Here is a 24,760-nt window from a genome sequence, read left to right as displayed (position 1 = left end):
GCGGTCTCCCATTTAAGACGGAGATGAGGAAAAACTTTTTTCTCTGAGCGCTGAGAACCTGTGGAGCTCTCTTCCCCAGAGGGTGGTGCAGGAAGTGTCACTGAATAATTTTAAGGTTGAGTTAGATTCTTGATTGACAAGCGACTCAAAGGGTATAGTGGGTAGGAAGGAACGTGGAGTCGAGGCTACAATCAGATCAGCCATGATCTTACTGAATGACAGAGTGGGCTCGAGGGGCCAAATGGCCTACTGCTCCAAATTCATATGTTTGTATGTATGGAACACAACAGCAGGTCAAGGACAGAAATGTGAGCTTAACAGCAGGGTGGTGAAGTAAAATGGCAAGCAGCTGGAAGGTAAGGATCATGTTTGCAGACTGAGTGGTACTGTTCTGCAAAGCAGTCACCCAGTCTGCGTTTGGGCTCCCCAATGTAGAGGAGACTGCATTGAGAGCAAGAATTCAGCTGCTGACAGTTACAGAGAAACACCCCCCATCAGGCCAACCTGTCCACATTAACTATAAACTGGGTCATCAGCAAACATTTCCCTCAACTCCAATGCTTCACGCTGGTCAGCCATATAAATACTGTGACTACAAGAGCAGGTCAGAGGCTAGGAATCATGCAATGAGTAACCCATCTCCTGGCTCCCCAAAGCCTGTCCTCCAACTACAAGGCAAAAGTCAGGAGTGTGATGGAAGACTCTCCACTTGCCTGGATGAGTACAGCTCATGCAACACTCAAGGAATTTGACACCATCCAGGACAATGCAGCCCGCTTGATTGGCACCACATCCACTCCCTCCACCACTGAGGAACAATAGCAGCGGTAGGTACCATCTACAAGATGCACTGCTGGAATTCACCAAAGTTCCTTCAACAGTACCTTCCAAACCCACGACCACTACCATCTAGAAGGACAATGGCAGCAGCTAGCTGGGAAAACCACCAGCTACAAGTTCCCCTCCAAGTCACTCACCGTCTGGCTTGGGAAATATATATTTCTTCACTGCCGTTGGGTCAAAATCCGGGAACTCCCTTTCTTACAGCATTGTGGGTGTACCCACACCACATGGACTGCAGTGGTTCAAAAAGGCAGCTCACCATCACCTTCTCAAGGGCAACTAGGGATGGGCAATAAATGGCCAGCCAGCAAAGCCCACATCCCATGAATGAATAAAAAAGATTAGATACGGTACTGGGCCAGTGTGGACAGCCAGCAACTGGTACTTAAGGCCTCAGATGCCATGCATCCACCAGAGAGAATTATGCACAGGTTGACCGCTTCCACCAACCCTCCACCCCACCCTACCCACCCTCTAACCTCTTTTCCAAAGAGGAGCATCAAGAAAGGGTTCAACTATCTCAGAGAAGGAGTAAGGTACCATCTCCCTCAGGGAAAATGAATCACCAGTGAATGCCCATCTAATCGGGAAAGAAAGACTGAGAGACACCAGTCAGTATATAGATTTCTGAGAGAGGGGGACTGAGAGACACCAGTGAGCAGATATCTCCCTGAGAGAGGGACTAAGAGACACCAGTGTACAGTTATCTCCCTGAGAGAAGGAGAGGGACTGAGAGACACCAGTCAGTGTACAGGTGTCTCCCTGAGAGAGTGGGGACAGAGATATCAGTGTACAGGTATCTCTTGCAATGAGATTGTTCAGTAATATCAGGTGAATACAATGCGTCTCTGATCAGGAAGTGAGTGTAATGCAATTAGATCTCGAATAAATTGATTTTTTTTGGGTCACGGAACATTTACAAAACCGGTCAATTAAAAAAAAAGCATGTTGAACAATGTCACATCCTGAGTTATAAGGATGACCTCAATGGCCAAAGTCAATCATTCTGTTGTCAAAACAATATATAAGTTAGTGGACACCGAATAAGTGTTGAAAGAAGATGTCTACATTTTCTGCATAGTTCATTGGTAAATTGTAGCCAATGTGTCTGGCACCAAGACTGGCTGCACCCAGCGCTGAAGAGTATTTCAGTTTCATCATGGTAAATTTGTGTAGATTCCTTCCCATCGGCTTTTGTTTGGCTTCCTGCAACACCTCCAGAAATCCTAGGAAAAAGGAAAGAAGGTGCATTTATATCATACCTTTCACAGCCTCAAGCCATCCCAAAGGGCTTCACAATAAATTATGGTATATTTACGTTTTTCCAATTTGCACATAGCAAGATTCCATAAGAACCTAAGAAACAGGGGCTGCAGTATGACACACAGCCCATCCAGCCTGCTCCACCATTCCATATGATCATGGTTGATCTTGGGGCTTCAACTTCATTTTCCTGCCTGCTCCCCATATCTCTTAATGTCTGAGAGACCAGTAATCTGTCTATCTCAGCCTTAAATGTATTCAACAATGGAGCATCCACAACCCAAGATTCACAGCCCTATGAGTGAAGAAATTTCACCTCATCTCGGTCTTAAATGATTGGCCCCTTACCGAGACTGTGCCCCTGTGTTTTAGATTCCTCGGCCAGCAGAAACCATTTCTCAGCGTCTACCATATCAAGTCCCTTCAGAATTTGAAACAAAAATAAAAATCGCTGGAAAAATTCAGCAGGTCTGACACCATCGGCGGAGAGGAATACAGTTAACAGTTTGAGTCCGTATGACTCTTTATCAGAATTTTGTTGGCTTCAATGAGATCGTCTCTCATTCTTCTAAACTCCAGAGATTAAAAGCCCAATTTAATCAGCCGCTCATCAGAGGACAGACAACCCCCTCGTCCCAGGGACCAAGTTAGTGAATCTTCACAGTACCACCTGCAGTGCATTCTGCTATGTTATGACACAGGAAATGGTAAATGCTGAGCTGTTCAAATCTAAGAGGGAAACTTGAAACAACTGTCACAACCAATTTTCAATTTGTATGAATTTCGAGATGCGTGCTTTGACTTCAGTAGTAATAAGGCCACCAAGTCTTATAGGTTTTTTTTTATAAAACTAGATTAAACATTTATTAAAATGAGAAAATGATTTTACATACATACATAGATCTACAAATTACTATGATAACTCCTAACTCCCCAAATCAATCTAACTCCCAGTTAAGCTTTCCTTAAGGCAACAGTAAGACACACAGATTTTAAAAGACCCAGGCAAAGAAACATGTTATCCTGAACAAGTCGACTTCCAAGTGAGTTTTCTTAACTTCAGTCCTTTGAAGACAACAGCTTGAGGCATAGATGCTGAATCAGGCTTTTCATACTTGTAAGATCTTAAGAATGCCTTTCCCTTATATACAGTCTTTGCTCCTTTATACACACCTTCCTCTTTGAATGCAAATACCCATTGTTTCACTATGTCTTTGCATTTTATCTTGCTGATAATAAAACTCTCTCATTGCACTAAGTTTTACCAGTAATCTTTGGGAAAAACAAACACACTGTTTCTAAACTTCACCTGTCTAGGTGACACATTTCACCCCTCCTTTGAAAACAATCTAGTCCGGTTTATTTCAAAATGCAAATGCTCCCTTGACACCTATGTTTCTAAACTTCCCCATGTTTATCTGTTTCAAATCTAACCTCTCTTCTTAGACCAAAGCACCCAGACTAGCTGCCTCTAATTCAATTAAATCTCACACACATAGGCGCATCCCACTATTACTCTATTTTACAATAAATTCCAATTACATTATGAGGATTATTATATCTTCTTAACAACAAACAACAATGCAATAATGGCCAGGTCATCTGTTTTCTTTTCAAATGATGTTGGTTGGCCAAGACACTGGGGGAAAACTTCTTCCTTTTTACATCCATCCGACAGGGCAGGTGGGGCCTGGGTTTAACATTTTGTCTGAAAAATTCTCAAAAACAACACAATTTGCCTTGGAAAGGGTGCTCAGGAGATTTATTAAAATAGTACCAGGGGCTTCAGTTACGTGGAGACTGAGATAGGTGAAATTGCTCTCTCTAGAGCAGAAAAGCTTAAGGGGACATTTACTAGAGGCGTTCAAAATAATGAGGGGTTTTGATACAGTAAATAAGGAGAAACTGTTTCCAGTGGCACTAATCAGTCCACAGATTTAAGGAAGTGGCAAAAGAGAGAGGGAGGGGAAATTAAGGGAATTTTTTCTTTAAACAGTGAATTGCGTTAATCTGGAATGTGCTGCCCGCAAGGGTGATTGAAGCAGATTCAAGAGTAACTTTCAAAAGGGAACTGGACAAATACTTGAACGAGAGGAAATTGCAGAGCTATAGGGAAAGAGTAGGGGAGTGGAACTAATCCGGCACAGAGATGATTGGCTGAATGGCTTCCTTCTGTACTGTATATCTGTGTTCCCAAATGAATAGTTCTTTCAAAGAGCCTGCACAGACACAATGGGCTGAATGGCCTCCTTTTGTGCTACGATGCTCGAGGATGGTCCCATCAAAACTGAGATCAGCTGACGAGGCAAGGTCAGTGGACTGAACCGGAAATCTGCTAGTCACAGTAAATTGCTACACTACAGGTAAATCACTCCAGGTCCTCTCCCGCAGAGGCACAGGGATGTCCCATCACAACTTACCATCTCTCAGGAGGTTCCAGCTGTTCCACACGGATCCCACACAGACTATAGGTAGACCAAGCTCCCCCTCATGCAGCCTCTGGAACAGGAAGAGCAGTTAAACACACACCCAAATCTTTCCAAAGACGGCTCCAACAGCCGTCCACCAACAGATGTACAGAAGCAATAAAGGCAGTACAGCCATTCAATCTCTCCCCGTCATAAGTTCACTGCATTCACTCTTTCTTAAAGCTCATTCTCATCTACATGTTGCCCCTCGGTAACATCATCTGAAAACTTAAAAGTCAGCTTCCATATGCCCACACTGACGATACCCAGCTCTACCTCACCACCAAGCTCTCTCTGGTCACTGTCGCGAGGTTCAACCAGATTACTTGCAATGCCAAGGCCCTGGGCTGAGCTTCCAACCCCATATTTGCTCCAACACCGGTACTGCCTACGTCCACCTCTGCAACATCTGTCTGTGCCCCTTGCCTCAGCTCATCTGCTGGCAAAACCCTCACCCGTTAACATTTTTAGCCCTACGTTTTTCCAACGCTCTTGTGGCTGGCCTCCCACCTTGCACAGTTGGTAAACTTCTGCTTATTTTTTTATCCATTCATTTATGGGATGTGGGCTTTGCTATCTGGCCAGCATTTATTACTCATCCTTAATTGTCCTTGAGAAGGTGGTGGTGAGCTGCATTCTTGAACTGCTGCAGTCCATGGGGTGCAGGTACATCCACAGTGCTGTTAGGGAGGGAGTTCCAGGATCTTGACCCAGCGACGGTGAAGGAATAGAGGTACATTTCCAAGTCAGGGTGGTGAGTGGCTTGGAGGGGAACTTCCAGGTAGTGGTGTTCCCATGAGTCTGCTGCCCTTGTCCTTCTATATGGTAGTGGTCATGGGTTTGGAAGGTGCTGTTAAAGGAGCTTTGGTGAGTTCCTGCAGTGCATCTTGTAGATGGTATATACTGCTGCTACTGTGCGTTGATGCTGGACGGAGTGAATGTTTGTGGATGTGGTGCCAGTAAAGTGGGCTGCTTTGCCCTGGATGGTGTCAAGCTTCTTGTGTGTTGTTGGAGCCGCACTCATCCAGGCAAGTGGAGAGTATTCCATCACACTCCTGGCTTTTGCCTTGTAGATGGTGGACAGGCTTTGGGAGTCAGGAAGTGAGTTATTCGCCAAAGGATTCCTAGCCTCTGACCTGCTCTTGTAGCCACAGTATTTATATGGCTGGTCCAGTTCAGTTTCTGGTCAATGGTAACCCCCAGGATGTTGATAGTGGAGGATTCAGCGGCGGTAATACCTTTGAATGTCAAGGGGCGATGGTTAGATTCTCTCCTGTTGGAAACGGTCATTGCCTGGCACTTGGGTAGCGTTTAAGACTCTGCTGCCTGCACCCCAATTCACACCACTTGTGCTCACTGACCCTCAATGTCCACCAACCTTTTGTAACTTTCATCAGCCCTACAACCGTCAGCGATCTCTGCCCTCCTCCAACTCCAATTGGCCTTTCGAGCCAATGATTCCCTTGCCTGCACCTTGGCTGCATTTTGGATCTGCTGCAGCTCATTGTTAATGCGGGGCCACTCCATCTCGTGGGGTGCCGTGCCCACAAGAAGAAACATAAAGGCATTCGATAGGGCGGGTAGGGAGAACAACCGCTCCTGTTGGAAATCCAGAACAAAGGGGGAATCCACGGCTAAATGGCCTAGCTCTAGGTCAACTGAAATTTTGAAGACTCCGATTAATAATTTTTGTTGGGTCAGGGAAATCTGGTCATTGTCACATTGTTATTTGTGGGAGTGTGCTGTGCTCACATGGACTGCTATGCTTTTGATTTTGAAGAGTTGCATAGGGCGTACAACACAGAAACAGCCCGACCAGTCCACGCTGATGTTTATGCACCACTTGAATCTCCTCCCACCTTTCCTCAACGAACCCAGCCTTCAATAACACGAAGATAAAAGCAAAACACTGCGGACGCTGGAAATCTGAAATAAAAACAGAAAATGGTGGACAAACTCAGCAGGTCTGGCAGCATTCTGTGGAGAGAGAAACAGAGTCAACGTTTTGAGCCAGACCTGCTGAGTTTTTCTAGCATTTTCTGTTTCCAGCCGTCATAACCCTCTATTCCCTTCTCCCTCATATGCTTATCTAGCCTCCCCTTAATTGTATCTATGCTATTCACCTCAATCATCCTTGCGATAACATTCTCACCACTCTCTTAAGTAAAGAAGCTTCTTCTGAATTGCGAAGAATTGAGACTGAAGGTGTTAAGGGCTCAAAAGCTTGACTTCTGAACCAACAGACAGCTTTTCATTTTATTTTACCTTGTCTGCGTATGGCAGCACAGCCACAATGTGCCGGGCAAGTTCCTGACCTGCTCTTCTGAAGATATGACAAGATAAATGGTCTCCAGCAGCTGCCGCTGAAAATAAGTTTTAAAAGATATTTTTAAGTGTGTTTTCTTCTCCCCATTCAACCCCATCCATCAAGGTTAACTGGGCTGACAGAAATAGCAGAGGCCGTAGCATAGTGATAATGTTACCGGATTAGCAACCCAGAGGCCCAGGCTATTGCTCTGGGGACGTGGGTTCAAATCTCACCATAGCAGCTGGTGGAATTTAAATTCAATTTAGAAATCTGGAATATAAAGCTAGTCTCAGTAATGGTGACTGTTGTACAACTGATTGTTGTAAAGACCCATCTGGTTACCACTAATGTCCCTTTGGGGAAGGAAATCTGCTGTCCTTACCCGGTCTGGCCTACATGTGGCTCTTACCTGCACTCTGAAATAGCCGAGCAAGACACTCCAGTTCAAGGGCAATTAGGGATGGGCAACAAATGCTGACCTTGCCAGCAACGCCCACATCCCATGAATGAATGAAAAAAGGCTTCATATTGAGTCACCCATTATACCAGCACCGCTCCACAAGCTGAGAATGGGTCGGGTAGCCTAGCGGTTATGCTACTGGACTGGCAGAGGTTGTGAATCTTAATCCTCCATTGCAAGCAGAGAGATTGAAATCAATAAATAAGTTGCAGTTACAGTAGTTATTGCACATGCAGTAGTCACTGTAGTAACGTGGGAAATACTGCAGGTAATTTGCTTGTGCACAGCAAGCTCCCACAAGCAGTACTGTGGTGAATGACCAGGTAATGTGTTTCAGTGATGTTGGCGGAGAGATAACAATTTTGGCCTGCACAGCATTGAGAACAATCCTGTTCTTCTTCAAAATACTGCCATGGAATCTTCCATATCCACCTAAGAGGGCAAGACAAAGCCTCATTTTAATGTCTCATCTCAGAGGCAGCACCTCTGACAGTGCAGCATTCCCTCAGTGTTGCACTGGACTGTCAGCCTAAATTTTTTGCTCAAATCTCTGGAGTTGGATTTGAACTCTGAACCTGTTGACTCAGGAGGCAAGGGTGCTACCAACTGAATCACAGAAAACTCGGCAATTTAAGAGTCGCTGCCAAACTATGACCAAAATAAAAAGGTGTAATTATTCATTAAAAATTAGGTTTACCTTCTGCTAACCTTCGACAAAATCCAGCAATTTTGGACTTCTCAAAGGTACGATACAGGTGAGTGAGGAGGGCCATTCGATCAGATACCTGCATAACATGGAGAGGGAATAAAAAGTCGGAGTGTCAAATCTGAAGAGTTCATACAATCACAGAACAGAAGGAGATTGCACCAGCTCTTTTGAAGAGCAATCCAGTTAGTCCCACTCCCCAGCTCCTTTCCAAAATCTTTGTAAATATTTCTCCTTCAATGTTTATTTGTAGCAGCTTGATACCACCGAGTGGCTTAGTAGGCCATATCAGTTAAGAGTCAACTACATTGCTGTGGATCTGGAGTCACACGTAGGCCAGATCAAGTGAACGATTTCCTTCCCCAAGGAACATAGGTGAACCAGTTGGGCTTTAATGATAATCTGTTAGTTTCATGGTCATCATTACTAGCTTTTTAATTCCACATTTATTTTGGTTGCATTTAAATTCCCCTGCTGCCATGGTGAAATTTGAACTAATATCTCTGGAGCATTAGTTCAGGCCTCTGGAATTACTAGTCACAGTTACCACTATTTATCAATCTCATTCGATGCTCAGGCTAGCCTGTCCACCATCTACAAGGCACAGTCAGGAGTGTGATGGAATACTCTCCACTTGCCTGATAAGTGCAGCCTCAAAAATACTAAAGCAGCTTGACACCAACCAGGACAAAGCAGCCCACTTGATAGGCACCCCATCCACAAACATTCACTCCCTCCACCACCAACGAACAGTGGCAGCACTTTGCACAAGATGCACTGCAGGAACACACCAAGCCTCCTTCGACAACTCCTTTCAAACCGACGACCACTACCATCTAGAAGGACAAGGGCAGCAGACACATGGGAACACCACCACCTGGAAGTTCCCCTCCAAGCCACTCACCATCCTGACTTGGAAATATATCACTGTTCCTTTACTCTTGCTGGGTCAAAATCCTGGAACTCTCTCCCTAACAGCACAGTGGGTGTACCTACACCACAGGGACTGCAGCAGTTCAAGGCAGCAGCTCGCCACCACCTTCTCAAGGCAAATAGGGATGGGCCAGCGATGTCCACATCCCATTCATGAATGAAAAAAAAAGTCCTGTCCACAAAAAAGCAGGACAAATCCAATGTGGCCAATTACCGCTCCATCGGTTTACTTTCAATCAGCAGCAAAATGAGGTGTCATCGACAGTGCTATCAAACCACACTTACTCAGCAATACCCTGCACATCAATATACAGTTTACGTTTACCAGGAACAATCGGCTCCTGACCTCATTGCAGCCTTGGTTCAAACATGGACAAAACAGTTGAACTCCAGAGGTGAGCTGAGAGTGACTGCCCCTCACATCAAAGCAGAATTTGACCAATTGTGGCATCAAGGAGCCTTGGGAAAATGGAAGTCAATGGGAATCAGGGGGAAAATTCTCCACTGGTTAGAGTCATACCTACTACAAAGGAAGATGGTTGTGGCTGTTAAAGGCCAATCATCTTAGCTCCAGGACATCACTGCAGGAGTTCCTCAGGCCAGTGTCCTTGGCCGAACTATCTTCAGCTGCTTCATCAATGACTTTTTCTCCATTATATGGTAAGAAGTGGGGATGTTCATGGATGGGGTTGTGTAAAGATCAGTACCATTTGTGACTCCTCAGTTAATAAAGCAATCTTTGTCCACATGCAGCAAGATCTAGGCAACATTCAGACTTGGGCTGATAAGTGACAAGTAACACTTGCAACAAATAAGTGCTAGGCGTTGGCCATCAACAATTGACAATCAATGGCATTATTGTCACTGGCCCCACCAATGACCAGAAACAGAACTGGACCAGCCATATAAACGCTGTGGCTGCAAGAGCAGATCAGAGACTAGGAAATCCTGCAGTGAGTAACTCACCTCCTGACTCCCCAAAGCCTGTCCATCATTTACAAGGCACAAGTCAGGAATGTGATGGAATACTCTCCACTTGCCTGGATGAGTGCAGACCTGACAATACTCAAGAAGCTTGACACTGTCCAGGACAAAGCAGCCCACTTGATTGGACTCCATCTACCACCAGAAATATTCACCGCCTCCACCACTGACATACAGTGGCAACAGTGTGTACCATATACAATTTGTACTGCAGCAACTCAAGGCTCCTTCAACAGCACCTTCAGGATATAATAACATAAAGTTGGCCATTTGGCCCCTCAACTTTGCTCTGTCATTTAATAAAATCATGGCTAATCTGATTGTGGCCTTCACTCTACTTTACTGTCTGTCCCCCATAATCCTAGTCTACCATACATCTTAAAAATCTTTATAACTCAGCCTTGAATATATTCAACGACCAAGCCTTCACTGCTGTCGGAGATAGAGAATTTCAAAGAAATTCCTCCTCATCTCCTTCTTAAATTGGAGACGCTTTACTTTTAGAAACTCTCTCTCCTAGTTCTAGATTCACCAACACTGACCCTTTCAGGCCCCCTCTGAATCTTATACACTTCAATAAGATCATCTCTCATTCTTCTTAACTCCAATGAGGGTAGGCCCACCGTTCCTCATAAGATAACCCCTTCATTGCAGAAATCAACCTAGTAAACCTTCTCTGAACCGCCACCAATGCAAGTATATTACTTCTTAAATAAGGAGGGCAAAACTGTAGGCAGTGCTCTAGATGTGGTCTCACCAATGCACAGTTGCAGCAAGATTTCCCTACATTTATACTCTATTCCCCTTGCAATAAAGGCCAAAATCATGGCCTATACCACCTAGAAGAACAAGGACAACAGGTGGATGGGAACACCATAACCTGCAAGTCACACACTGGAACTCCCTCACTAATAGCACTGTGGGTGTACCTACACCACATGGACCGCAAGAGTTCAAGAAGGTGGCTCATCATCACCTTAACAGCAATTAAGGATGGGCAAAAAATGCTGGACTTGCCAGTGATGCCTATAATCTATGAATTGAATTTTTTAAAAATCCAACTCTTTTTTCAAGGCTATGATCAAGCCTTTATCCACTATTCTATCAGGCAATATGTTCCAGATCATAAGCATTTGTTTCTGGAGCAGGGAAGGAGTTTGAGCACTGCAAGCTTTGAAAGGAGTTATATAATTACAAGTCTCTCTATTCTTTGCCTTGTGCCTGGTGCAACATTTATCAGTCAATAAATAGCAACTATAAAACAGATTAATGGTCATTTATCTCATTGCTGTTTGTGGGAAACCGTTGCAACATTTAGTTAAAGAAATGACTTTCACTTTCTTTTATTCTTTCATTGGATCTGGGCAACATTGGCAAGGCCAGCATTTGTAGCCCATCTGTAATTGCCCTTGAACTGAGGGGCTGGCTAGGTCATTTCAGAGGGCAGTTACAAGTCAACCACATTGCTGTGGGTCTGGAGTCCAGTGAACCAGATGGGTTTTTACGACAATCGACAACAATTTCATCATCACTATTTCTGAAACTAGCTTTATATTTCAGATTTTATTAATTGAATTCAAATTCCACCAGCTGCCATGGTAGGATTTTAACCCATGTCCCCAGAGCAATAGCCTGGGCCTCTGGATTGCTAGTCCAGTGACATTACCACAATCTCCCTACAAGTGCCCTTCATGATCTCTGGACGTGCAAAAGCACTTTTATTGCTAAGGAAGTACTTATGATTTTTAGTCATTGGTCAAATGATGGAAATACACAATAATTATTGAGTTTCAGAAATAATGAAGTCCTAACAAGATTTTTTATAAACTCAATGATGGTATTGTGTTTATTGTTTTGGATGTAATTTTCCCCCAACGAGCATTCAAAATGCAAGGTTAATTACCTGCTCTGCAAATCGCCATCAGATAATCTGTTTTAGTGGTGTTGGTTAAGAGACAAAGGCTGTTCAGTACATTGGAGGGAATGTTTCTACTCTTCTTTGCATAGTGCAATATGATCATTTATATCCACCCGAGTATGCAGATGGGTAGGGGTGTGGTCTCCTGTTAACATTGTGTCCGAAAGATGATAGTACAACACTCCCTCAGTACTGTATTGGGAGTGACAACCTAGATTATGCATCCAGTTTCTCTGAGTAGTTCATGAACCCATGACCTTTTGACTCAGTGGCAAGAGTGCTACGTATTGAGCCACAGTCGACACCACATGCGGAAACCATTTGGGACATGCAGGCCTGGAACATTGCAGATTTGATCTCCCTCTCAAGATATTCAATCTGAGGTGGAGTGGCAACAGCTGGCCTCAGCACCTTTTGCTTAGTGAATGCAGGACATATGAATGGCTTCAGATGATGATAAATTTCATAGCTTCAACAGCACAGAAACCTAGTGTGCCCAACTGGTCCATGCCTCCACCCATCTCTCTACATCTATCCCCATGGAGGTACAGGGGGAGTTGGTAGTGTAATGGTAATTATTAGACTAGTAATTCAGAGGGTCAGGTTATTGCTCTGGGGACATGGGTTCAAATCAGCAGCTTGTGGAATTTAAATTCAATTAATCAATCTAGAATTGAAAGCGAGTCTCAGTAATGGTGACCGTGAAAATATCACAGATTGTCATTAAAAACCCATCTGGTTCACTAACGTTATTTAGGGAAGGAAATCTGTTGTCCTTGCCTTGGTCTGGCCTACATGTGACTCCAATTTGGCTGACTCTTAACTGCCCTCTGAAATGTTCAGTTTGAGGGCAATTAGGGATGGGCAACAAATGCTGGCTTTGCCAACGACACCCACATCCCATGAAAGAATAGAGAAAAAAAATGAGCATAACCTTCTTTCCTCTTGAGCTTATCCAACTTTTCCTTAACCTATGGTAGTCGCCCCAATTCAACATGGTAGCGAGTCGTACATTCTGTGGGAGGAGTAGTGTTATTGTCACTGGACTAGTACTCCAGAGACCCAGGGTAATGCTCTGGGGACCAGAGTTCGAATCCTACCACGGCAGATGGTGAAATTTGAATCCAATAAAAATATGGAATTAAAAGTCTGAAGATGACCACAAAACCATTGCCGACTGTTGTAAAAACTTATCTGGTTCTCTAATGTTCACTAATTTAGGGGAGGAAATCTGTCACCCTTACCTGGTCTGGCCTACATGTGACTCCTGACTCACAGCAATGTGTTGACTCTTGAATGCCCTCTGAACAAGGACAATTGGGGTTGGGCAACAAATGCTGGCCTAGGCTGCGACGCCCACATCCCATGAATGGATAAAAAAAAAACTTTAATTGGCTGAAGCCTAGAGTATAAGAACAGGCAGGTATTACTAAAACTGTATAAAATAGTTAAAGTGCAGCTACGGTATTGCTTAGTTCTAACCACCACTTTATAGGAAGCATGTGACTACATTAGAGAGGGAACAGTGAAGATTTACAAGGACATTGCCAGGAATGGAGAATTTTAGCTATAGGAAAGATTGGATAGACTGGGGTTACTTTGTTTGGAATGGAGGAGGCTGGGGGAGATTTAATTAAGGTGTATGTAGTTATGACGACTGAGATAGAGTGCACCGGAAGGACCTATTTTCATTGGCAGAGAGATCAGTAATCAGGGAGCATTGATTTAAAGCAATTGTTGAATGGATTAGGGGGTACTGAGTAGTAATATTTTTCAGCAGAGGGGTCTGGAAACACTGCCTGATAGGCTGTTAGAGGCAAAGGCTCTCGTCACTTTTAGAAAAGATACTTGGGCATAAATTTGAGGTGCTGTAGCCTGCAGGGCTAAAGACAAAGAGCTGGAAAGTGGAATTAGATTGGGTAGCTCTTTTACAGCTGGCAGACACACAACGGGCAGAATGGCCTCTTTCTGTGCCATAAACCATTCCATTTTTATATGCTCAGCATTTTCTGGGTAAGGAAATTTTTCCCAAAGTCACTATGGCATTTATTAATCACCATCTCATATTTATGGTTCCTAGTTTTGTGCTCTTCTATAAGCGAAAACATCTTCTCCGTGTCCATCCAATGAGGCTCTTCTGTAATCTTAAAGCCCTTCATTAGGTCACTGCTCAGTCTTCTATTTTCTGGAGGAGAGTTAGTCTTTCATGATGGCAATAATCTTGCAGGTCTTCTTTTCACCTTCTTCAGTGCTTCTACATCCTTTTTTTGCAATATGGAAACCAGAACTGCACAATGAATTCTAAATGTGGTCCTCTAAAAGGCCCTTATCAAACAACAGATCACTATGGTAACAGCTTCTAACCTGGAAGTAATTGTACATGGCCTCCTCTACCAGGCAGGTGTTGAATGGTGTGTGCTTGAAGTTGTCAATAGCATCATACACGATCTTTATAGCCAAGTGAGATATCCAATAAGCTGCAAATAAGAAGTGAAGCATTTCAGCTATGTCTATTGCCATTATCTCTTCCTCACTGCTCCACCATCAAAGGCACTCACTGTTGCTGGGGGAAGGGGCTGGGGTGGGGTGGGGAGTGTGGGTTGGAGGGTTCAGGGGAGATAGTTCCACAGGCGCCAGCAGCCTTACTAACAAGTGTTAGCAGGCTGATTGACAATGACCTAGTGGTAAGACCAACTCTGGATTTTAAGTCCAGCAACCTTTTCATTGACACAGACCACTACAGTCTATCCTTTCTTCCAGAGCGGATACAATAGGCAGTTGTCTTTATCGTGTGGGCATCCTTCATTGAATCTGGAACTCCCAAGGCCTTGCTATACTACCACTCATGGTAGGCAGTTCGACATTCTAACTGCTCTCTGGGTAAAGAAGTTCCTCCCAATTTCCTTATCGGATATATTCGCGATTAACTTGTGTTGATGATCCCCAATTTTGGATGCCCCCCAAGTTCTCTACCTCTACCCTATCAATCCCCTTCATAATTTTTAAATCCTCCGTCAGATTGCAACCTCATTCTTCCCTGTTAATGAGAAAAGAGGCCCAGCCTGTTCAATCAATTCCCTCAGATCTGGTATCACCCTCATTATTTTGCATTTTCTCCAGCGGAACTAGTGCTGTACGAGAATGGTGCAAAGTTCCAAACTCTCTGGAACAAGTGTAAAATACTAGAACTCTTGCAACATACTGAAAGAAAGGCCAGTGTCTTGCCCGCACACACCCATGCCTGTACTCTAAAGTTCGGGTTTCTTAAAACTGCGATTCCTCTTCACTCACCTGATCCCTCGTCTCCGATCAGGTGACCCCAACCTCCACAGCCTACCACCGATCGATCTGGATTGACGAGTTTGCAATTGGAACCAGTTCCTGAGATCAACACAATTCCGCCTGGTGTGCATTTGTTGGGGAGGTTGGGGGTGGTAAAGGGTAAAGAGGTTAGAACCATAGAACACTACAGCACAGAAAACAGGCCATTTGGCCCTTCTAGTCTGTGTTGAAATATTATTCCGCTAGTCCCATTGACCTGCACCTAGTCCGTAACCCTCCAGACCTCTCCCATCCATGTATCTATCCAATTTATTCTTAAAACTTAAGAGTGAGCCCGCATTTACCACGTCAGATGGTAGCTCATTCCACACTCTCACCACTCTCTGAGTGAAGAAGTTCCCCCTAATGTTCCCCCTAAACCTTTCCCCTTTCACCCTAAAGCCATGTCCTCTCGTGTTAATCTCTCCTAATCTAAATGGAAAGAGCCTACTCGCATTTACTCTATCTATTCCCCGTCATACACAACTTGCATTAGTTCCTGATGCAGCATACCATACAACTGGTCAACATAAGAGGGAATCCTTGGCAGCAGGTCTGGCAAAAGAGTACAGGTTTACTCTTGAAGTAAGTCTGACCTCACCCAAACAACTGGAGCCATTTGTAGATTGATGCAGAAAGCTAACATTTATTATCAAAGCAACTCGCTCTCAGGAGCCAAGAACGCGCTCATGCTTGGGTGTGGTGGAGGGGTATGGTGCAGCGACATCAGGCAGTCGCTTGACTAATTTCTTTGTGTGGTTTGAACACCATTCACCATCCCAAGCAACTCTCCTTGGTCTTGGGAAGAGGCACCTTGCAACTATCTAGACAAATGGTGATAATGGTTACATGACATTACTGGACCAACAATCTAGAGTTCAAATCCCAACAAGACAGCTTGAGAATTAGAATTCACTTTTTAAAAATTCTGGAAAATTAAAAAATGGTGGAAGTAAAAGTGATCACAAAGCTGCCAGATAGTCAAAAAAAACTCAACAATTTCACTGATGTCCCTTTCGGGAAGGCACCCTACCATCCTTACTCAGACTGGCCCTTTATGTGACTCCAGCCCCTCATTAATGTGGTTTACTCTCACTTACCCTCTGATATGGCCTACCAAGACACTCAGTTCTACGAAAACCATTTGCAACAGTTCAAGAAGGCCCACCACCCGCTTCTCGCGGCAACTAGGGATTTTTTTCCTTTATTCTTTCATGGGATGTGGGCGTCACTGGCAAGGCCAGCATTTGTTGCCCATCCCTAATGGCCCTTGAACTGAGTGGTTTGCTTGGCCATTTCAGAGGGCAGCTAAGAGTCAACCACATTGCTGTGGATCTAGAGTCACATGTAGACCAGACTGGGTAAAGGTGGCGGATTTCCTTCCCTAAAGGGCATTAGTGAACCAGATGGGTTTTTGCAACAATCGATGGTAGTTTCACAGTCACCATTACTGAGACTGGCTTTCAGTTCCAGATTTTATTAGTTGAATTTAAATTCTAGCAGCAAACGTAATGGGATTTGAACCCATGCCCCCAGAGCATTAGCTTGGCCCTCTGGATTATTAGTCCGATGGTGTTACCACTATGCCACCATTTCCCCCAAAATGAGAGAAGGCCAACAAACGCTGGCCACGCCAGCTAAGGCTGGATCGATAGTGCAGAGAGCGAACTTTAAAGTGGATGAAATAGAAAGCACCCAATTCCCCAACATATAAATTCATAATCTTAAAATACAAATGAATTGTCTGTATTGAATCTTACCCATATTGGTGGCAGTTGATAGCCCCCCGATAGCATCTGTAGTGATGCAGTAATTCTCACTCAGTGTTGGGAACCTCTCTTTTAGCAGTTGAATCAATTTGACAACAGCCTCTTCCTGCTCCCCTCCACTCAGAGTCATTCCCTGAGAAAGCAGTAAGGACAGAAATAAATCTAACACCCTTAAGGTAGGGCAAACATCCCAAAGTGGTTCACAGGAGCATCGTCAGACACTGAGCCGAATTCAAAAGGTTTTGTGCCTGAGTCCCATTCCGTAGAGTTGTGCACAAAATCTAGGCTGACACTCTGGGTGAGGTACTGGGAATGGTGTCATCTTGTGAAGATCCTGCCTGCGCCCCCTCAGGTGGTTGCAAAAGACCCAATTACACAAGTCGAAAAGGAACAGAGGAGTTCCTTATTTCTCAACCTATATCACCAAAACAGATTACCTGTTGAGGCTATATAAAGTTATGGATGGCCTCAATACATTGGATAGAAAGGAACTGTTTTCATAAGCCGAGGATCAATAACTAAGGGGCACAGATGCAGTACAGAGTCAGCATGGGCGATGGGCTGAATAGCCTCCTTCTATGCCATAGTGACTCTGACTCGAAGACAATTGTAAGAAGGATTGGAAGGGAGTTGAGGAGGAATTTTTTCACCCAGAGGGTGGTAGGGGTCTAGAACTCACGGCCTGAAAGGGTGGCAGAGCCGCAAACTCTCCCCTCCTTCACCCAGTCTCTCTCTCTCTCACCCCCCACTCCAGCCACATGTCTCTCTCTCTCTCCCCCCTCACTCCTCCTCTAGCCCCAAGTCTCTCTCCCCCTCACCCCTCCTCCAGCCCCAAGTCTCTCTCCCCCTCACTCCTCCTCTAGCCCCAAGTCTCTCTCCCCCTCACCCCTCCTCCAGCCCCAAGTCTCTCTCCCCCTCACCCCTCCTCCAGCCCCATGTCACTCTCCCCCTCACCCCTCCTCCAGCCCCATCTCTCTTCCGCTCACCCACTCCACCCCCGTTTCTCTCTCCCGCTCACCCACTCCACCTCCATCTCTCTCTCTCCCGCTCACCCACTCCACCCCCGTTTCTCTCTCCCGCTCACCCACTCCACCTCCATCTCTCTCTCTCCCGCTCACCCACTCCACCCATCTTTCTCCTGCTCACCCACTCCACTCTCACAATCTACCTCTCCCCGCTCACCCACTACTGCCTCGTCTCTCTCTCTCCCGCTCCACCCCATCTCTCTCTCTTTCCTTTTGTCCCGCTCCACCCAAGTCTTCCCTCCCATTCATCCACTCCACCCCCGTCTCTCTCTCCCTGCTCACCCACTACCGCCCCGTCTCTCTCTCTTTCTTTCCCTCTGCCCCGTTCCACCCCAGTCCTCCCTCCTGTTCACCCACTCCACCCATCTCTCTCTCCCCCATTCACCCACTCCAGCCCTGTCTCTCTCTCCCGCTCACCCACTCCACCCCCGTCTCGCCAGCCCACCCACTCATTGGCCTCATTATGAATGCTTGGCTGAGTTCCAAGAATCCCTTAAGCCCTTGGGGGTCTGTTTCCACAGCTTGAAGGAGATTGTTAGATTTGTTTCATTGACTGTTTTATGAGTTTACATTAACTAACTTCCATGAAGTGGTTTATGAATGCCTCTTTGTTTATTTGGACATTATTTGGATATTAAGGACTAAAGGTTTCTTCAATGAGGACTTTTACTTCTTGTGTTTTTATGAGGAAGAGGTTGAGCAGGTTGGATGTATAGTCATTGAAGTTAAGAAGGATGAGAATGAATATTGGAACGTTAAGTTTCTGAAGGGACTTGAAAAGGTAGATGCTGAGGGGATGGTTCATCTCGTGGGGGAATCTAGGATGAGGGGCCACAGTTTAAAAATATGCAGTCCTCCATTTAAACAGAGATGAGGAGTAATTTCTTCTTTCAGAGGATCATTAGTCTTTGGAATTCTCTTTCCAAGTGATCAATGGAAGCTCATTGAATATATTCATGGCTGAGTTAGACAGATTTTAGATTGATAAGAGAATCAAGAGTTATCAGGAGCAGGCAAGAAAAGTGAAGTTAAAGCCACAATCAGATTCAGCATGATTTTATTGAATGGCGGAAGAGGTTTGATGGGTTGGTTGAACGGCCTACTCCTGCACTGATTACTTATGTTCTTATGCTGACAGTTTCATGAGAATGTAAGGGGCAATTTTTTTCTCAGGGATTTTTGAATAGCTGAGTGCTTTTCTTTTATTTTATGAACATTTCAAAGGCCTGCTTTGTTACATGGCTCATTGGTTCTGCACCTAGTGGACACTGGATGAGTAGGAGTGGAGGATGCGCAGGACGGGTGGGGGTGTGAGAGATATGAGTAGGCATGGAGGGCCATGAGAAATATGAGGGAACATGGTAGGTTGGGGGGACAGGGAGTGCTAGAAGGCCTAGCAGGGCTTCTGATGTCCCAGTAAGTGGAGGCGGGCCTTCTAACCTGCTTTGCCATCCGCCCACCTCCGCTGCTGCCTGGGGTCTGCCTCAGGAGGTGGCAGCCCTAACTCCAGTCTGAAGCCGACTCCCGAATACCAAAATACAGGGTGAATGCACTACTTTTTAGAAGGCGGGGCTATCATGTCAGTAAAATGGACCGACTTGCGGTTCCCAACCAAGGCTGAAAATCTGTCCCCAGGTCTCCAGTGCTATTGGGTCTCCAGGCTGTGGGACACACACGAAAATACCAACTGAGGCACTCTATATCCTGTCAGTATAAACCATTTTAGTAGCACATTGGCATGATCATATAACCAATCGTCTGGACACTAAAGTAATTATTTTCCTTGTTTTTGGATTCATATTTTGGTAGGAAATTCATATTCAAAATTTTGCCATTTTAAATGGAGGAACTGCATGCAAATTAAATGAACTTTATCAGAAATGATTATAAATTAATCCATACCCTAAAATTTATTCTACATATCAGCTTTTACTTCACGTAATCCGTGCTGTCATAGTATGCATATTTCATGCAAAAATTGAGTTCAGTAATTTGGGAATCATAATCGCTGCTTCCATGTTTTTTGGATAGCAGTTGCTACTAATCATTCTGGCATTAGCACCCCCAGCTCTAGATAATCTTTTGTTTCTTTTCTTGTCTCGTTATCATTCCCTTTGGCTTTGTGCCATCATCCCTTTTGTCAGTTAGTCACTCCTGCCTACCACCCTATCACAGACCTTCCCTTTTGTTCTTTCCTGCTCCCCCCCCCCCCCAAAAAAAAAAACCACCACCCCCGCTGCCTTTCCTTGCCTCTGTACTTTAGATGTCTATAACTTTTTTCCAGTTCTGACGAAAAAGTCATTTCTTCTGAAATGACCTTATTTAATATTCTGGGTGCTGTGCTGTAGGAAGACTACAAAAGGCTTTAAAATGGGAGGAGTAGACCACAAGGCCCATCAAACCTGTTCTGTCATTCAATACGATCATGGCTGATCTTAGGTTTTAACTCCATTTTCCCACTAGCTCCCCACATCCCTTAATCCTCTGAGACACCAAAAATCCATCTGCCGGGCCTTAAATGTATTCAAAGATGGAGCATCTACAATCCTCTGGGGTAGAGAGTTCCAAAAATTCACAGCCCTTTGAGTGGAGTGATTTCTCCTCATCTCTAGAATGGTACCAGCGATGAGGGACTTCAATTCTGTGGATAGGCTGGGATTGTCCTCCTTTATTCAGTAAGGAGGAGGTTTGATGGGGGTCGTCAATATTTTAGAAGGTTTTGATGGAGTAAGGAGAAACCGTTTCCAGTGGCAGAGGATATCAGACTTAAAGTAATTGGCAAAAAGTGAGAGATCTGATTTTTCTTAAATACAGGATATTATCTGTAATATGCTGCCTGAAAGAGTGGTGTAAGCAGATTCAATAATAACTTTAAAAAGGGAATTGTGTGAATTCCTGAAATGTAGAAGTTTGCAGGGCAATGGGGAAAGAATGGAGGAGGAGATGGTTGGAACTAATTCAATAACTCTTTCAAAGAGTTGGAACAGGCGTAATGAGCTGAATAGTTGCACTCAGTACCATTTTATTCTATGATTTCATTCATTCTCATTTGGGACTCAGCAAGGCCATCTTTAGTTAGAGGAGATTTACTAGAACGTGGCCAGCAATGTGGAATGTGGAACAACTGGGGTTGTTCTCCTTAGAGTAGAGCAGGTTGAGAGATCTCTAGTTGCCCTGAGAAAATGGCCTTCCTGAACAACTGGAACTGATACTTTTTTGGAGCAGTTTTGGAGTAATTGAGTAGCTTGCTTGGCCACTTCAGAAGGCAGTTAAGAGTCAAGCATGTCGGTGTGGGACTGAAATCAGACCAGCTAAGTGAGGCAGAATTTCTTCCCTTAGGACGATGCGTGAAGTGAATCACAGGCTTCGGCTGAGACCTGGAAGCAGAGCAACAATCCCAACTTCTCCAATCTACGAAACTGAAGTTCGTCATCCATTCTCATGAATTTCTTTTGCACCCTCTCAAATGCCTTCAGTTCCTTCATAAATTGTGGTGCCCAGAACTGGATGCAATATTCCAGTTGAAGTTGAACCAGTACCAGTTTTTTGATATAGGTGTGAGGAGCCCGTTTTTTGAAAAATTTGAAAGGCATTGAATTTTGGACATTCTCAAGTTATTTTTACAAGTTTGCAACGATCACAGAATCATAGTGCAGAAGAGGCCCTTCGGCCCATCGAGTCTGCACCGACACGTGAGAAACACTTGACCTACCTACCTAATCCCATTTACCAGCACTTAGCCCATAGACTTGAATGTTATGATGTGCTAAGTGCTCATCCAGGTCCTTTTTAAAGCCTCCACCACCCTCCTAGACAGCGCATTCCAGACCGTCATCACCCTCTGGGTAAAAAGGGTTTTTCCTCACATTCCCCCTAAACCTCCTGCCCCTCACCTTGAACTTATGTCCCCTTGTGACTGACCCTTCAACCAAGGGGAACAGTTGCTCCCTATCCACCCTGTCCATGCCCCTCATAATCTTGTACACCTCGATCAGGTCGTCCCTCAGTCTTCTCTGCTCTAAAGGAAACAACCCAAGTCTATCCAACCTCTCTTCATAACTTAAATGTTTCATTCCAGGCAACATCCTGGTGAATCTCCTCTGCACCCCCTCCAGTGCAATCACATCCTTCATATAATGTGGCGACCAGAAGTGCACACAGTACTCCTGCTGTGGTCTCACCAAGATACTATACAACTCCAACATGACCTCCCTACTTTTGTAATCTATGCCTCGATTGATAAAGGCAAGTGTCCCATATGCCTTTTTCACCACCCCACTTACATGCCCCTCCGCCTTCAGAGATCTATGGACACACACGCCAAGGTCCTTTTGTTCCTCAGAACTTCCTAGTGTCATGCCATTCATTGAATACTTGTCAAATTACTCCTTCCAAAGTGTACCACCTCACACTTTTCAGAGTTAAATTCCACCTGCCATTTATTGGCCCATTTGACCATCCCGTCTGTATCTTCCTGTTGCCCAAGACACTCAACCTCACTGTTAACCACCTGGCCAATCTTTGTGTCATCTGAAAATTTACTAATCCTACCCTCCCACAAAGTCATCTATGTCATTTATATAAATGACGAAAAATAGGGGCCGAGCACAGATTCCTGTGGTACACTGCTGGACACTGGCTTCCAGTCACTAAAGCGTCCTTCTGTCATCACCCTCTGTCTCCTACAACTAAGCCAATTTTGAATCCACCTTATCAAATTACCCTGTATCCCATGTGCATTTGCCTTCTTTGTAAGTCTCCCATGTGGGACCTTGTCAAAGGCTCTGCTGAAATCCATATAAACTACATCAACAGCACTACCCTCACCTACACACCTGGTCACCTCCTCAAAAAATTCAATCAAATTTGTTAGGCATGACCTCCCTCTGACAAAGCCATGCTGACTATCCCTGATCAAACCTTGCCTCTCCTAGTGGAGATAGATTCTCTCCTTCAGAATTTTCTCCAATAATTTTCCTACCACTGACGTGAGACTCACTGGCCTGTAGTTCCCTGGCTTATCTCTACAACCCTTCTGAAATAGCGGAACCACATTAGTTGTTCCCCAGTCCTCTGGCACCTCCCCCGTAGCCAGAGAGGAATTAAAAATTTGGGTCAGAGCCCCTGTGATCTCCTCCCTTGCCTCCTTCAGCAGTCTGGGACACAAATTATCCGGGCCTGGAGATTTCTCCATTTTTAAGCCTGCCAACACCTCCAATACCTTGTCAGTCCCTATATCAATTTGCTCAAGAACCTCGCAGTTTCTCTCCCCGAGTTCCATACCTTCATCCTCATTCTCTTGGGTGAAGACGGATGTGAAGTATTCGTTCAACACTCTAGCAATGTCCTCTGGCTCCACCCATAGATTGGTCCATAAAGGGCCTTACTCTTTCCCTGCTTATCCGCTTCCCATTGATATACTTATAGAATATCTTGGGATTTTCCCTACTTCTACCAGCCAGAGCATTCTCATATCCCCTCTTTGTTCTCCTAATTGCTTTCGTAAGCTCCACCCTGCACTTTCTGTACTTCATTAATGCCTCTGCTGATCTGCTCCCCTTGTACCTGCTAAAAGCCTCTCTCTTCCTTCTCATCGTATCCTGAATATCTCTGGTCATCCATGGTTCTCTGGGCTTGTTACTCCTTCCTATCACCCTAGAGGGAACATGTTGAGCCTGTAGCCTCTCCATTTCCTTTTTGAACGCCCCCCCCGCCCCCCACTGCTCTCTGTAAATTTCCCCACAAGTAGCTGTTCCCAATCTACCTTGACCAGATCCTGATTTTATTAAAATCTGCTGTCCTGCAATCCAAAACATTTTTTTGCAACTTGTCTATTTTTTTTGTCCATAACAAGCTGAAATTGTACCCTGTTGTGGTCGCTATCACTAAAATGCTCCCCCACCACCACCTCAGCCACCTGTCCAGCTTCATTCCCCAGAATTAGGTCCAGCACTGCGCTGTCCCTTCTTGGACCCCCTACATATTGAGCTAAAAAATTCTCCTGTACATATTTCAAGAAATCCACTCCATCCAAGCCCTTAACGCTATGTCTATCTCAATTAACATTGGGAAAGTTGAAATCAACTAATATAATTACCAAAACAAAAACAGAATTACCTGGAAAAACTCAGCAGGTCTGGCAGCATCGGCGGAGAAGAAAAGAGTTGACGTTTCGAGTCCTCATGACCCTTCGACAGAACTTGAGTTCGAGTCCAAGAAAGAGTTGAAACATAAGCTGGTTTAAGGTGTGTGTGTGGGGGGCGGAGAGATAGAGAGACAGAGAGGTGGAGGGGCGGGGGGGGGGGGGGTTGTTGTTGGGACAAACAAGCAGTGATAGAAGCAGAACGACAACATTGACATCTTTTGATGATCTGCTTCTATCACTGCTTGTTTGTCCCTACAACCACCGCCCCCCCCGCCCCTCCACCTCTTTGTCTCTCTATCTCTCCGCCCCCCACACACACACCTTAAACCAGCTTATATTTCAACTCTTTCTTGGACTCGAACTCAAGTTCTGTCGAAGGGTCATGAGGACTCGAAACGTCAACTCTTTTCTTCTCCGCCGATGCTGCCAGACCTGCTGAGTTTTTCCTGATTTTTTTTATACTGGGAATGACAGTATCAAAGATAAACAATTGGCCAGTTTTATGGATGAATTAAACATTTAAACTATTGTTACAACCTGTGGAGAAGTGCGGCTAAAATTGACTGTGCACTCCTCCCATCTCAATGTGTAACAAAGGTTTAACTTCCTTGCTTTCT

At 44.8% G+C, this 24,760-nt stretch overlaps 1 protein-coding gene across 2 annotated transcripts in view; it reads right to left on the bottom strand.

Annotated features, from left to right (window-relative positions):
* Positions 1–1,724: 1,724 nt before the first annotated feature.
* The window catches only part of nagk (N-acetylglucosamine kinase), a 35,226-nt gene continuing 12,190 nt past the window's right edge, over positions 1,725–24,760 (bottom strand). For both annotated transcript variants that reach the window (XM_041192099.1, XM_041192107.1), the window contains 7 exons: positions 16,965–17,106; positions 15,175–15,285; positions 14,248–14,360; positions 8,040–8,127; positions 6,840–6,937; positions 4,527–4,605; positions 1,725–2,069 (listed from right to left, as the gene is read on the bottom strand). In XM_041192099.1, the coding sequence (XP_041048033.1) occupies positions 1,873–2,069; positions 4,527–4,605; positions 6,840–6,937; positions 8,040–8,127; positions 14,248–14,360; positions 15,175–15,285; positions 16,965–17,106 (828 nt within the window). In that variant the 3' untranslated portion in view covers positions 1,725–1,872. The remainder of the gene's footprint in view (positions 2,070–4,526; positions 4,606–6,839; positions 6,938–8,039; positions 8,128–14,247; positions 14,361–15,174; positions 15,286–16,964; positions 17,107–24,760) is intronic.

Source organism: Carcharodon carcharias, chromosome 1, assembly GCF_017639515.1.
Source record: "Carcharodon carcharias isolate sCarCar2 chromosome 1, sCarCar2.pri, whole genome shotgun sequence".
Taxonomy (NCBI): Eukaryota; Metazoa; Chordata; class Chondrichthyes; order Lamniformes; family Lamnidae; genus Carcharodon; species Carcharodon carcharias.
This window is presented reverse-complemented; position numbering and strand designations above follow the sequence as displayed.